Source organism: Rhineura floridana, chromosome 7, assembly GCF_030035675.1.
Source record: "Rhineura floridana isolate rRhiFlo1 chromosome 7, rRhiFlo1.hap2, whole genome shotgun sequence".
Lineage (NCBI taxonomy): Eukaryota > Metazoa > Chordata > Lepidosauria > Squamata > Rhineuridae > Rhineura > Rhineura floridana.
In genome coordinates this window covers 124,735,642-124,750,513 of record NC_084486.1, presented here as the reverse complement: position 1 = coordinate 124,750,513, position 14,872 = coordinate 124,735,642, and the positions used below count along the sequence as shown (strand labels likewise).

At 40.0% G+C, this 14,872-nt stretch overlaps 1 protein-coding gene across 3 annotated transcripts in view; it reads right to left on the bottom strand.

Moving 5' to 3' along the window:
• Positions 1-14,872, bottom strand: part of MFSD1 (major facilitator superfamily domain containing 1) — a 35,327-nt gene that overhangs the window by 3,720 nt on the left and 16,735 nt on the right. Inside the window, exons 10-16 of one of the 3 annotated variants that reach the window (XM_061637176.1) lie at positions 9,914-9,970; positions 5,927-6,083; positions 5,325-5,422; positions 4,442-4,554; positions 2,989-3,036; positions 1,514-1,574; positions 669-707 (exon numbers count right to left, since the gene is read on the bottom strand). In XM_061637176.1, coding sequence (XP_061493160.1) covers positions 692-707; positions 1,514-1,574; positions 2,989-3,036; positions 4,442-4,554; positions 5,325-5,422; positions 5,927-6,083; positions 9,914-9,970 — 550 coding nt within the window. In that variant the 3' untranslated portion in view covers positions 669-691. Of the gene's footprint in view, positions 1-668; positions 708-1,509; positions 1,575-2,988; positions 3,037-4,441; positions 4,555-5,324; positions 5,423-5,926; positions 6,084-9,913; positions 9,971-14,872 lie in introns of those variants that run through there. The other 2 variants (XM_061637177.1, XM_061637178.1) reach the window with 2 other exon arrangements.

Below are 14,872 nucleotides of genomic sequence, written 5' to 3'. Positions count from 1 at the left end.
AAGAAGGGCCTTGGGTTTGTAACTTGAGAGGGGGTCAGTTCACAGCATACTTTTTACCCACAAAGCATTTTCTACATGGTGTGTACACCGGACGTTTTGCACTATAGCAAGTAGTCATCTGATTACAGCAACAGATTCATTTGGACAAAAAAACCCAAACATTTTGTGCTCCCAGTCCTTAGCTCCCCTTGATTAAAATGCCAAAGTTCATAACATATTTGCTTTGTGACTTGCTAAAGTTTCAAGAGATAAAAATATGTTTTTATTTTAAGAACTGTGAAGATGATGAACAAGTGGTTTTAAAAGTGCATTTTCTGAGCCACATATACTGTTTGCATATTTATTTATTTATTTTATTAATTTATTAAATTTATATCCCATCTTTCTTCCCAGAAGGAGCCCAGGGCAACAACAAAAACACTAAAAGCACTTTAAAACATCTTAAAAACAAACGACGTATACAGGCATACCCCGCTTAATGTCACTTCACTTAACGTCGCCTCACTATAACATACATGCTCCATACGCCACCATACCCTACTTAACGTATGCGTGCTTCGCAATTATGGACATTTAATGGCATGACGCCACTGCCATCTAGTGGCGATTGCAGTGCAGTACATGCATAGATAATTGCTTCACTTTAAGTACGTTTTCATTTTACATACACGCTCCGGTCCCATTGCGTACGTTAAAGCGGGGTATGCCTGTAAAACATATTAAAACAAAACATATGTAAACACATGGTTAAAAACAACTTAAAAAGCAATTCCAACATAGACGCAGACTGGGATATGGTCTCAACGTAAAAAGCTTGTTGAAAGAGGAAGGTCTTCAATAGGTGCCAAAAAAAGAACAGAGATGCACCTGTCTAATACTGAAGGGGAGGGAATTCCACAGGAAAGGTGCCGCCACACTAAAGGTCCATTTCCTATGTTGTACAGAATGGACCTCCTGATAAGATGGTATCTGCAGGAGGCCCTCACCTGCAGGTATTGACTGGGTATATAAGGGGTAAGACGATATTTCAGGTATCCTCATCCCAAGCTGCATAGCGCTTTGTACACCAAAACTAGAACCTTTAACTTGGCCTGGTAGCTAATGTCTTACACCAACCAGGGTGACTACAGGCAATTTTTAACACCACGTAAAATGGCAACCATTCATCATCTTACAATTACTAATTTACCCTCTGCATGTTTCTCAAACCAAAGGTAATTTGTTTACAACGCGTTACCCCATATACACAAGTGAATCATTACATCACTTTTTCCGACCTGCTTTAAGCTACCTCCAACAGGACATGAATGCTTAAACACATGCTATAGTGATTGCTCCCACTGTGGATGAAGAATACTTTGACCTCATTCACTGAAGGTATTTTACCATCATATTAATTCCTAGATTTTCTGCATATAGTATTTTGTGTTTCCAAACCTGTTTTCATCTGCAGTCCAATTGTTTTGAAATATACCACACATGCTCTAGGTTAGAGCCACCATTACATACTTACTCAGTCACAGCTAGCTTCTGCAGTTTTTCCCTTTTCTTTGCAGACCAGTTAAGGTCACCTCCTATGGCAGAAAAGATACTCATGCCTTTAACAGATCATGTGCAAGTTTTACAGAGAGTCCCAATTCATATTGTGACACAACCCCATGTGGGCCATTTAAGTAATTACAACTTGGGCAAAAATAATTCAATTCACCTGGGAGAGAGATCATTCACTACATGAAAAATCTATAGGGTTTAAAGAATATAAGACATTTAACTAAATGTATGGCTGACACGAGCAGTTCCTAGACATAAGGAACTCACTCCTAAATTGTCATACTGGTACAGCAGATTACTGAACATCCGTGTCATATTTTACTCGCCCTTTCTTCCGTGTACCAGATAGCCGTGAGGCCAATCCATCAGTAATGTACTTAGAGGCAAACTAATTCCTTCACACTGAAGTTTGCAGAACGTACACTTCAGCCATAAACTCTGATACATGGAAGTAAGTCACATTATTTCATTTCCCCTGTAATGTCATCTCAGGACATTTGTGACCATACATGTAATGATGTAATTTTTTCTGAAGAGGCCAAAATTAACTTTGTCGAAAAGCAATGATTAAACAATTCTCTTTTTAATTTTAATATTTTAATTTTATTGTTTTAATATGCAGTAAGAGGGTATCTCGCAAGAGTGATTATGTTTAATGTTTCTTTTAAGTATTGTTGTGCATTTGTGTATTTGTATATGTTCAGTTTGGTCTATGACCGTAAATAAAAAATCAAATCGTTTCATTTCCCCTGTAATGTCATCTCAGGACATTTGTGACCATATATGTAATGATGTAATTTTTGCTGAAGAGGCCAAAATTACCTTTCAATATATGAAGAATTCTAAGTCCTCAGTTTGAAAGATTAAAATGAAATCAGACCATTAAAAGGTTGCTTATGTGCAGGAAATAAATACTTTTCCCCTGTTGAGACATGCATTTGCTCAGCTTAGATTTCAAACTATGCTCTTCAATAGGCCAACAAATGATAGTCTTTGGTCAGATCAAAGAGATTGTGCCTATATCCTCTATTGCCTTTTCTACAACTCACAAAAGGAAAAAATCCTCTATTCATTTCAGAAGGTCAATCAGATAATTTCACAGTTAGACAGTTGCTTGTCAATGTAGGCAATAAAGGTAGCTTTATACTCACTAAAAGGAAGAAAGTTATGGGCTACTTTCTGAAAGTGGTTCATGGAAGATAGAAAGTTTATCTATAGTTCATGCACTGGACTAGACCACGATGTGGTAAACAAAGAGGATTTAAAATAAGGCTATTAAAAAGCACAATTACCACTGCAAAAATTCATTGTCAGTACCATTGTTGTGCCACTACATTGTGCAACATTTCTTAAATTTAAGATCATCATTTGAACAAGTTGCTCAGACTCAAACACACAAGCCTCAAGTGAAGAGAGTAACAAAAGGAAGATGCTTACCTCTGAGGAGGTTCACAAAGTACAGCATGACAACAGCAATGAGGGCCACTAAAAAGCAAAAATAAGTTATATCAACCTAAACAATATAAACAAGAACGAAGATGAGATTTCCCTTGCACAAAGAGTGTTCTCAGGTGAACAACAAAAGGGACTGTCCTGTGCAAAATATAAGACACCGTTTTGATTCCAAATATTTGCAGTCACATAATTTTTTCCACACAGGTACACCCATTTGCAATCCTGTCAGAGCCAATTATCATCAAGGAGACAAGGAGGAAGGGCTGCAGTTCCGTGGCAGAGCATCTGCTTTCCACACAGAAGGTCCCTCGTTCAATACCCAGTCACAGTAGGCAATACTGAACTAGATGAATCAACGGTTTGACTCAATATAAAGCAGTTTCATATGTCCCAAGAACGAGGTTCGGTGCTGTGAGGCAAAAGGAATGAAGAGACCAAAGCAGGTAGAGCAGAACCAGGACAGGGATTAAAGGGGACCAAGTCAAATAGCCAGGTTATATGAAGAACTGTTTGCACCCATATGAACCTGCCATGCCCTTAGAGCTCCTACTGAGAGAAAGGGCAGGAAATATTATTATTATCAATATTATCATGATCATGATCATTGCTAGTAATAGTAGCAGCAGCAGCAGTAATAATAATAATGATAATGATGGCCTTGTAAATTGGAGCCCATTTAAAAATAAAGACCTGACTGCTTATATCTGCCCTTAACTAATTTTAGGTTGGCCCAGGCTTTTAAAATTATGTTACTTGCTGCTATTTTATCATTTTACTGCTGCCTTTTTTAGATTGTTTGATATCCTTATGGCGACTTGTATTTTCTCTTTTAAATCTGATGCAAACTGCCTTGAGAGGTATGTGGTATACAAATATTTAAATACATACAAAACAAAAGTGGAAGAGAATCAAGACAGGTCTGCCACAAGGCCCTGAACAGCAGCAGCACTCCCGTTGTTGCTCAGATGTTCTTGTATTATGGGGTGGGGTCAGATAATTATAGGGACCAATGTGAATGCATAGGAAGCTCCTCAGAGGGTGTTCTCTCACAACACCAGGCATGCCCTGCTTTGGCCTACTGCTGTCCAAGAGGCTTCTTATCTTGCAGTTCCCCAGGCAGCACACAGGGTGAATCACCACTAACATCACCCAGGTTTCAAGAACCCCTGTGGGTTTTGAATACCCACACCTATGTAGGATTTGCCTCTATGCTAGAAAAGTGTTTGCATGAAATAGCCTAAAATTATGTTTTCCCTACAGTTCTATTCCAGCTAACATTATTTTAAAATCCAGCGAAACAGCCATTCAGAAGCTGGAAAGAAATCGCAGCTTGTGGACCTAGCTGAGAATCCACCAGGAACTTCAGCATTGTTCTTTTTGCAACTTCCTTTCATGCAAATGATTAGTTATCCCAACATGACAACTTCATACTTACAACACAAACAAGCACTGAAGAAGATTTCTAGGAACAGATAGCCTCGGGAATCCAGTATCATACCAGCTGCAATGGCAATGATGGCTAGACCCAAATTCTGGATGGACTGCATGCTGCAAAGCATTAAGACTATTAGCTTACAAAACCCAGTTTTTCAACTAATAAATAAGAAACCTATTTTAAAAGATTGCCCCACTTTTTTATAAAATACAAATGAGCTCACAGATGAGGAAATAAAAAGCCATACACATATATTAAACAATGACGTATAACTAGTTTTTAAAAAGGAGAGTTCCTATTTGCTTTCCCTAGCAATACCATTTTCAGGCAGTGTCACTAATTGTAACCCCACAACCTGTGTGTGCTTGCACGCGTGTATGGACTGACAGTAATATACTCTCTCAAGGAGGCCCACAAAAGATGCAGGCTTGAAAGTTGTTCAGGCTCTGACATACATGTGTTGCTCTGGTGCACATGTGCTGGTCCTGTCCCTTCCTTAGTCTGCTATTTTTCTATTCGTCCAAGCTGAGAGATACCCAGTCAGGCCTGTAAAGCAAGGCAACACAGGGACCTCAACACAAACTTTATATCAGGCCGAGAAAATCCTTTTAGCAGCCCTGATTTCAAGAACAATTTTCAGTTCCCAAGACTGAATCCAAGAAAATAAGCTTCCATATCTTTAGACATTTACATCAAGAGTAACTAGGTGAAGCATTAGATATTCTAAAGCATTCGCTAAAATTAATCAGCTGAATGAGTTGCACTCAAAGGATATACTATGTGACAGCAAATAAACCAAACAGTGGCAATGCTATTAATCACAAAGGTTAAAAAAGACAAATGCTCACCCCAAAGAATCGCAATCCAAATCTCTGTTACTTACAAGCCATAAGCAGTTCCAAGCTGGTGTTCAGGGACAACAAAAGCTACCATAGGCCACAAGGCACAGGCCAGCAGGGAATAAGCTACTCCCAGGAAACACTGTGGAAAACAGCATTAAAATAAAACATACATTAAGTATGATCTACCAACAGCTCCAGAAGGAGCAAATTATACAGGCTTAACAAATGGGATGTCCTATTTCTACTCAGTTGCCCAGTGATAAGGGGCTATTTACACTAGCGTATTCTGAAACAAAAACAGCATGTGGGTACGTAAAGTAGCTAGTCAATAGAGGTAATGCTTTATGTATGAGGAGTGCAACACCCAACAAATGGCATATAGCACAGCTGCCCAGCTGATAAGCAATACAACTCACACTGGCAACATTAATGCCCTGAAGCAGTTATAAAAAAAAGTCTAGCATCCGTGCTGTGTATTTGGGAGGAAGGAACTGGGATTACACACAAGTATCCTTTATTTTGCATTCCATCCACAGTCATTTATTTTTAAGAGTATAATACAAGAAATGCAGTTTATTGTGTGGGATGATTTAGGTATGCACTTTGCTGCATTAGAGAAGATAACATTGGAGGAAATACCTACCATGGCAATCCAAGGGTTCCAGAAAGTAAAAGCCAACATTATGTGAGCAGTTAGAGTAACCACTACAGCACATATAACCCAGGTGACGTTCCTTCCAACTCTGTCTACAAGGAATCCAAAGACTGGAGACATGGGTGCCGATATGATATACACAATGCTGTAACAAAGAGTTATTTTACTAGAACCAAGCAGTCAAGATACAAAATGTTATACAACTGCGCTAGCTTTTCTAACATGATGCAACTCCCTTCTTCCACCGCCCCAATAAATTCAGTTGCTGAATTATATTTTGACCTGAGATATTGTGATATGCCATCACACTAGTGAATAAATTTATGGTGGTGTAAGTGGGTTGGTCTCATAGAATTCACCTTTTATAAAAATGAATTATCACTGAAATAGTACTCTAATAGTCAAGGGGAAAATATGAAGAAAATTCATATTTGATTGCTAACTTGGAAGAGAATCCCAATTTTTCAGGTAGTTAAGGAAATGAAAGAACCCAGAAATGACTCAAGATTGAACCAGCAACCTGTCCCACACAGAAGGCCACACCAGAAATAATTGGACATTAGCCTGAAGGTAATAACCAATTTGAATGGTTTTATTAAATGAAGATATTGAAATCTGCATACCATTTTCCTGAATGCGAGTTATTAAACCAATGCCACCGTTTATAAAGGCATGTAAACAATTTCTATGCTAATTTCAATGTTGCTTATTCTTTTTTTTTAAAGAAATGTTTCTCAGCCCCTCAAAAGATTAGATGTCTTCAAAAGTACATTTGCAAGTGTCGTTTTGCTTTCTTCTTAAGGATGGGATCTAAAGGGTTTAGTGGGATTTTATCATTTTATTCCTTTGATGAGTAAAGTCCCATTCCAAATCCAATTGCTTTGGAAAGTTCAGTTCCCTGAATTTCAAAATGAAGTTCACTAGCCTGGTTTGCATATAACTCACACACAAATGGTTTGAGCACAAATCTCGAGTTGTCTCACAGATGAACAAACAAATTATGGACCGTTTCTCCAAGCTTGGTTTGTTTTCAAGATGCTCTTGTCTCAAGGATTTGAGGTTTGGTGGCCCAAGAAGCGTGGTTAAGGAAGGATGCTGGGCTCACATGCCAAGGTATCCTGAAAAACTGTCTTCCACATCATTACCCAGTAACAGCATTAAGATCAGCAAATGAAACCTGGTTAGTTTGGCCACAGCCTGATGATTATTGCTTGCAGTAGCACGGAGACAGGCTTTTTTACTGGTGTCACCAATGCTGTATTTCAGCAAGGAGTGCATTCCACAAGAACTCCCATCACCATTGGCATTTTGCCTGCTCTTGAAGACACACCCGTTCAGGCAAGCATTCCCCTGAACTCAAATTTCTGATCTTATTGTTTTAACTTTTTTTTTTAAACTGTTTTAATTGTCATGATCTTTAACTGGCTTGTTTTATTGCATATTTTAATTAAGGATATTTTAATGCTCTGATGGAATTTTTATTGTGTAATTTAATTATGTATAGATTTTATAATTGATTGTATAGTTGTAAACGGCTTAAAAGCCATTTTGGTATATAAGTGGTACTTGCATTTTATTTCTTCATTTGATTTATATCCTGTCCTTCCTTCCAGTAGGAGCCCAGGGTGGTAAACAAAAGCACTAAAAATACTCCGAAACATCTTTAAAAACATCTTTATCAATCAATAAATACAGTTAAAACAAACCAAGGTGTGTAAGCCAGTGGTTCCCAAATGTTTTTATCCCATGGACCACTTGAAAATTGCTGGGGGTCTTGGTGGACCATCTAATGCCCCTCAAGCCATTTTAATTGAATTTTAATTATCATCATCAGTTATCCACCCTTCACTCAAAGGTCCCAGGGCGGATTACAACCAATTTAAAATAAGAAATTAAAAACAATTTAAAAACAAACTAAAATCCCAAAATAGGGTGATTCCTAAAAATGCATGTCTTTACCCCGGCCTTTGACACCTGAGACATGCATTTTTAGGAACCACCCTATTTTGGGATTTTAGTTTGTTTTTAAATTGTTTTTAATTTCTTATTTTAAATTGGTTGTAATCCGCCCTGGGACCTTTGGGTGAAGGGCGGATAACTGATGCGTCTTCAGCATTCACCTAAAACAGTACAGCGAAGTTGCCAGACACAACTCAGTGGGGAGTTCCACAACTTAGGGGCCACCACAGAGAATGCACTCTCCTACCCCCTGAGCTTCCAAGGGTGGAACAACCAAAAGGCCCCCCTCTGCTGATCTCAGCACCCAAAAGGGTCTGGTCTTTCAAATATTTGGGACCTAAGGCATTCAAGACTTTAAACACTAGTGTGAGCATGTTAAATTAGGCCCAGAAACAAGCTCACAACCAATGCAGCTGGGGTTATATGAGATCTAAAAGGAACCCCAGCCAGTAATCTGGCTGCTGCATTTTGGACCAGTTGAAATTTGCAAGCCATCTTCAAGGGCAGCCCCAGGTAGAATGCATGCAATAATCCCACCTGGAAGTTACCAGAGCATCGAGTACTGGGCCAAGTCAGCTCTATCCAAAAGGAGCCGAAGCTGGCAAAAGGCAGTCCTAGCCACTGAGGCCACTTGAATCTCCAAAGATCATGCTGGAGACAGGCCATCTCCCCACCTCCTGGACATGAGAACTCTGGACATGTAACACCCCTGTCTTTTCAGGTTTCAGCCTCAATTTATTGGCCCACATCCAGCCCATCACTGCCTCCAAGCACCAGTCCAGCACCTCAGCTACCGCTCCCAGTTCAGATGGAACAGAGATATAATTGATTCTTTTATTTCTTATATACTATATTTTAATTGTATTTTTATCGCTCCATAGAATTCAAATTGTAATACAACGCAGTATATAATAAAAGCTGCAAGAAAAATACAATTAAAAATCAGTATGACTATTCTATGCAATGGATGTGTCATCCTCTCCTTTCTTCAACCACAAATCCAAGACATTCTGCAGACCACCTCTATGAAGCTCACAGACCAGATTGGGAACCCCTGTTGTAAGCCAAACAAGCAAACCATGGATTCAGACAGTGACTTGCTGGCAGTAAACAAACCACAGGTAAGCTACTGGGCAGGGTTCAGACTACCAAACAAATCATAATTTAATAAACCATGGCTGAGTTTCTTGTGCAATGCAAGCCAATGTGGTACAGATGGGCTGCTATTCAATAAACAAGCCCAATCACCGGTTTGACACGTAGAACAACTGTGCGGTTCTTTGGAGCACAGCCTAGTAGTCTACTGTTTTATACACACTTTTCTGTAATCACAAGAGCTATAGATGTACTTTCCTAAGCAAGAAATCTGAAGATGAAAGAAAAAAAGTTGCTGGTTTGTAACTGTATACTGCATATGTATGTCTCAAAGCAAGTTTTCAATTTACTTTAGCAATCTTGCTTCTTATCAAGTGTGTGCCTCAGGAACACTGCTCAAAGGGAGGTACTGATGTATATCAAGCTCCTTGAGCAGAGATAATGCACACAATCATGACTGGGCCCTTGGGCACCAGCCTGCCCTGGGCCCACAGCACCCACCCACACATCCCACCTACCTCTTTTGTCCTTGTGAATGCTATGCACGCTGCGCATGCATGCTTACCATCAACCAAGAGGGCAACAGGGATGTCAGCCCCTTAAGGAAGCCCTCATCACCATCTTGGTTGATGGCAGGCATGCGCATGCAATGCACATGATATTGACAGCAACGGAAGAGGTAGGTGGGGCATGTGTGCAGGCTTATTGAAACCCACACTGTATGGGGGGTGCCTAGGAGCTCCCTCTCCTCAATTCGTGGCAGGGTCGAGTGGCACCGCTGCTGCAGATCATGGAACAGGAGCGTTACCCTCCCACCCTAAGGAGGGGCCGTTGGCCAGAGCCTGACCTGGCCGCCCTCTTGTGCCAGCCCTGCACGCAATGTAATTTATTCATTTTTTAAGGGAAATGTGCAACATTTACCTGTTGATTGCGCTTGCCTCTTGAGGAGAAAACCTGAATTTCTCGATGAAGAAAACCCTGTGAAAATTCATATTAAAAAGTTTCATGTTCTCACATCTGCTTAGATAACTATGAAAAACAGTCTACAATTTTAACAGTACTAGCTTGTAGCTAGCCCACAATAAGGTCAAAGCCAAAGTTCTATTAGAAGAGAACTGCTGATAAAATAATGAGGAAGAAATCATTTTTGTATTGTATACAATCAATATCTGCTAATACTCTCCAGAAACAGAAGCAGCATGAAAGCAGATTGGGCATGACCTTATTCACAGAGCTGTGCTTGTAAGAGACACTATGGCTAACGCCAAAGCACAAGAGTAACAAAAATGGAAATTCTGGCAAGACAGAACATTAGAGATTAAGAGATTAATCCCAGAGCATCCATAAGGATCCAGGGGAAAATCTGGGTTTTAAGAGCAACAATAGATGTTCATACCAAAGAAGAACCAAATTATTTAGAGAGAATACATCCTCAAAGCAAGACTTTGCAAACTGGCATGGACTCCTCCTTAAGCCTTGCCTCAAAAGATTTTGTGACAACATGTAGTAAGTTATAGAAATGCCATATGCCCTGATCTGCTTGCATGTTGCAACTAAGCAATCACACTGTGCAAACCCAGAATTTGAAATTCAGCAACATTATTTATTATTTGATTTATATCCTGCCCTTCCTCCCAGCAGGAGCCCAGGGAGGCAAACAAAAGCACTAAAGACACTTTAAAACATCATAAAAACAGACTTTAAAAGACATCAAAACAAAACATCTTAAAAAACATTTTTTTAAAAAAAGCTTTCAAGACATCTTTTAAAAAAGGTTAAAACATATTGTTTGGAGGGAAAAGGTTTAAAAAACATATTAAAAAGCAATTCCAACACAGACGCAGACTTAAAGACTTGTTGAAATAGTTGCCGAAAATATAACAGAGATGGCGCCTGACTAATATTTATGCATAGGGAATTCCACAGGGTAGGTGCCGCCACACTAAAGATCCATTTCCTATGTTGTGCGGAACGGTCCTCCTGATAAAATGGTATCGGCAGGAGGCCCTCATCTGCAGAGTGCAGTGATCGACTGGGTATATAAGGGGTAAGACAGTCTTTCAGGTATCCTGGTCCCAAGCTGTATAGGGCTTTGTACACCAAAACTAGAACCTTGAACTTGGCCCGGTAGCAAATGGGCAGCCAGTGCAATTCTTTCAGCAGTGGGGTGACATGGTGGCGATACCCTGCCCCAGTGAGCAGTCTCACTGCTGCATTTTACACCAGCTGCAGCTTCCGGACCAACCTCAAGGGCAGCCCCACATACATTACAGTAATCCAGCACGGAGGTTACCAGTGCATGGACAACAGTGGTCAGGCTATTCCGGTCCAGAAACAGCCACAGCTGTCTTACTAGCCGAAGTTCGTAAAAGGCACTCCTAGCCACAGAGGTCACCTGGACCTCTAGCGACAAAGATAGATCCAGGAGCACCCACAGACTACGGGGGTGCTCCTTCAGAGGAGCTCTTTCAGAGAGAGTATGACCCCATCCAAAGCAGGTAACTGACCAATTATCTGAACTTGGGAACAACCAACCCACAGCGCCTCCATTTTGCTAGGATTCAGACTCAGTTTATTGTCCCTCATCCAGCCCACCACCGAGTACAGGCAGCGGTCCAGGGCTTGCACAGTCTCTCCCGATTCAGATGTTACAGAGAAATAGAGCTGGGTATCATCAGCATACTGCTGACACCTCACCCCAAATCTCCTGATGACCATTCCCAAGGGCTTCATATAGATGTTAAACAGCATGGGGGACAAGATGGCACCCTGTGGCACCCCACAGCAAAACTGCCAAGGGGTCAAAAGACAATCACCCAATGCTATTCTCTGAAAACGACCTTGGAGATAGGATCGGAACCACTGTAAAACAGTGCCTCCAATACTCATCTCACCAAGTCGGCCCAGAAGGATACCATGGTTAATGGTATCAAAATCTGCTGAGAGATCAAGTAAGAGTAACAGGGTCGCACTCCCTCTGTCCTTCTCCCGATAAAGGTCATCCATCAGGGCAACCAAGGCCAATTCAGTCCCATAACCAGGCCTGAACCCAGACTGGAAAGGGTCAAGATAATCTGTTTCATCCAAGAGTACTTGCAATTGCTGCGCCACAACCCTCTCAATCACCTTCCCTAGGAAGGGGGAATGTCAGAGAGGGTGCTTGGGGGCAACCGAGTCAGGAGCCCAATGCGCCTCACTGTTCCACAGCATAACAAGGGCTTCAACAGGGTCGTGAAGAAGGGGTGGATGGCATCCAAAGTAGCAAAGTGAGGGAGGGGGAAACCCTAAAATGCCAAAAAAAGAAAACGTGGGCATAGAAATTCCAAATGGATTTATTGAAGATTTAGAAGAAATATGCCCAACGCGTTTCAGCTGTACAAATCCAAGCCTTCATCAGGGGCAAGTGTAGAAATTGTATAAAATCATCCAATAGTCAAAAGGCAAGTAATAGCAAATAAACTGTGTCTTTGCACAAAGAAGTAAATCACATGATGATTACTTGCCTTTTGACTATTGGATGATTTTATACCATTTCTACACTTGCCCCTGATGAAGGCTTGGATTTGTACAGCCAAAACGCGTTGGGCATATTTCTTCTAAATCTTCAATAAATCCATTTGGAATTTCTATACCCACGTTTTCTTTTTTTGGCATCTTGGGGTTTCTCCCTCCCTCCCACACTTCAACAGGGTCACCTGCTCTATCTACCAGGAACTCCCCCAGGGCATTCAGGAATCCAGTGGATTCCATTAGTCTCTGGGGGTGGAGCATCTTAATCTGTCCACCACCCCTGCAGGGGAGGATCAGAACCATAAATCTAAACTTCACCAGGAAGTGGTCTGACCATGACAGCAGGGTGACATCCACAAATGTCAACACTCTTTTATGCAAGGCAAGTTTGTAGCTCATAAGGATGAGAAGCCAGACTTAAAATGCAGCTTGCAGTGCCATGAACGAGGCAGGAAAAAAGCGGGTAGAGGAGAAGATGCTGAAAAAGTTTCAAGTGTTATGGAACTTCCCAGAAGGATTGCTCCGCCTGTGGTTGCCTCTGAGACGAGCTCCGCCTCAGAAGAAGCTTTTTTCAGTTTAAAACCAGTCTAGAGGGTTCTTCAACTGGTAAAAATTTTCTCCTAGGCAAGGGAGAAACGAAGAGATTATCCACAGAGGCTTCGTGGTGTTGTTGTTGGTTGGAATTCTTGTGAAAGAAGGTGTAATCAACAGCTGCGGACGAAGATAGGACTTCAAGCAAACTCAACTGATTAAGCGAGACGTTTTGTTTTTAAACGGACTTAACAGGCGAGCATCCTTCTGTCTAATCTTATTATGTGGTTTAAAATATCAAAGTAAAAGAGATTTGTTTAAGAATCAGTAATAAAGGACCCTGGGTGAGTCATACCTTTCTCTTTTATACAAGGATGTAAGGAGGAGAAGGAACTTAAATAATTTACTTTATTTTTTCTTATTGCAAAGAGCCGTTTTGAATTTGGACATAATAAAGATATAAACGGATGAGGGATAACCTATCTGAAGAGAAGAAGCTGATCTAGATGATTATTTGAAAAGATATATGTTTGGGACTATTTTTCCTGGATTACTTTTTTTTTAGATGAATATGTCTTCTGCGCATGTTACCAATCGCTCTGAGGCTGTGAGTCAGGAGATAACACTAGAGCTGGTTAGATGTTAGGCCTGGAATATTAACTCTTTTGTTGCTGGAAAAAGATTGCTTTCTTTGCTGTGGAATAGTGGTTATTATTAGAAATTTAAGGCCCTTCTTAAGAATGGCAACCAGGAAAATGGCTAAGGCTTTGGAGCGAAGAGGTTCAACTGATATACAGGAAGGGGCTCCTTCCCTAGAAATGTTTCAGAAAATAATGGATGAGATTAAGACAATGAGTAATGATTTGAGACAAGAAATGAAACAAGATAGACAAGAGATGAAAGTTGAGTTTGGTAAAATGAAACAGGACTTGGAAGATATAAAGGATTATATGAGAAAAGAGATGGATGAGATTAAAGATACAATTGGGCAAGTAATGGAGGACGTAGAAAAAATTAAAGGAAAGGTGCAAACCTTAGAGAATAGAACAGATATATTAAATGTGGAACTGGAAAAAGATTTGGATTACATGGCTGTGATGGAACTCAGAGACAAAGAATATTGTTTGAGATTCCGAGCAATCCCTGAGGAAATAGATGAAGATATCAGAGATAAAGTTGTAAATGTCTTGGCAAAATTCTTGGATTGGAAGATTTGATGGAATTTGAAATAGGCAAAGTTTATAGAATTAATTCTAGATATGCAACAATGAAAAAAGTTCCAAGAGATGTTCTTGTTCATTTTGTAAAAAAGAGGACCAGAGATATGGTTCTACAACAACATTTTAGTATGGCCCTCAAAATGGATGGTAAAGAAATTTGTGATGAAAGAAATTCCTATTAGACTCCTACGTAAGAGAAAAGAATATGCTTTTTTTTACAGAAAAACTTAAACAATGTAAAATCCAATTTAGATGGGATATACCAGAAGGAGTGATTTTCATATTTAGACAACAGAGGTATCGTTTGAATACAGTTCAGAAAGCAAGAGATTTTATGAGGAAAGCTTTAAAAGATATGGAGGAAGATAAAAATAAAGGTATGGAAATAACTCATGTGAAGCAGAGTCAAACGGAGTATGCAGAGAAAGAAAAAGATGATGGTTTATTGGGAGCAAAAGGCACAGACTTTTCTAAATTACATGCTTAAAGATGGATTATAAATATTTAACCTGGAATATAAATGGAGCCAATACTCCTCAGAAGAGAAAAAAAGGTGTTTCATTATTTGAAAAATTTAAAATTGGATATAATTTGTCTACAAGAAACTCATATTAAGAAG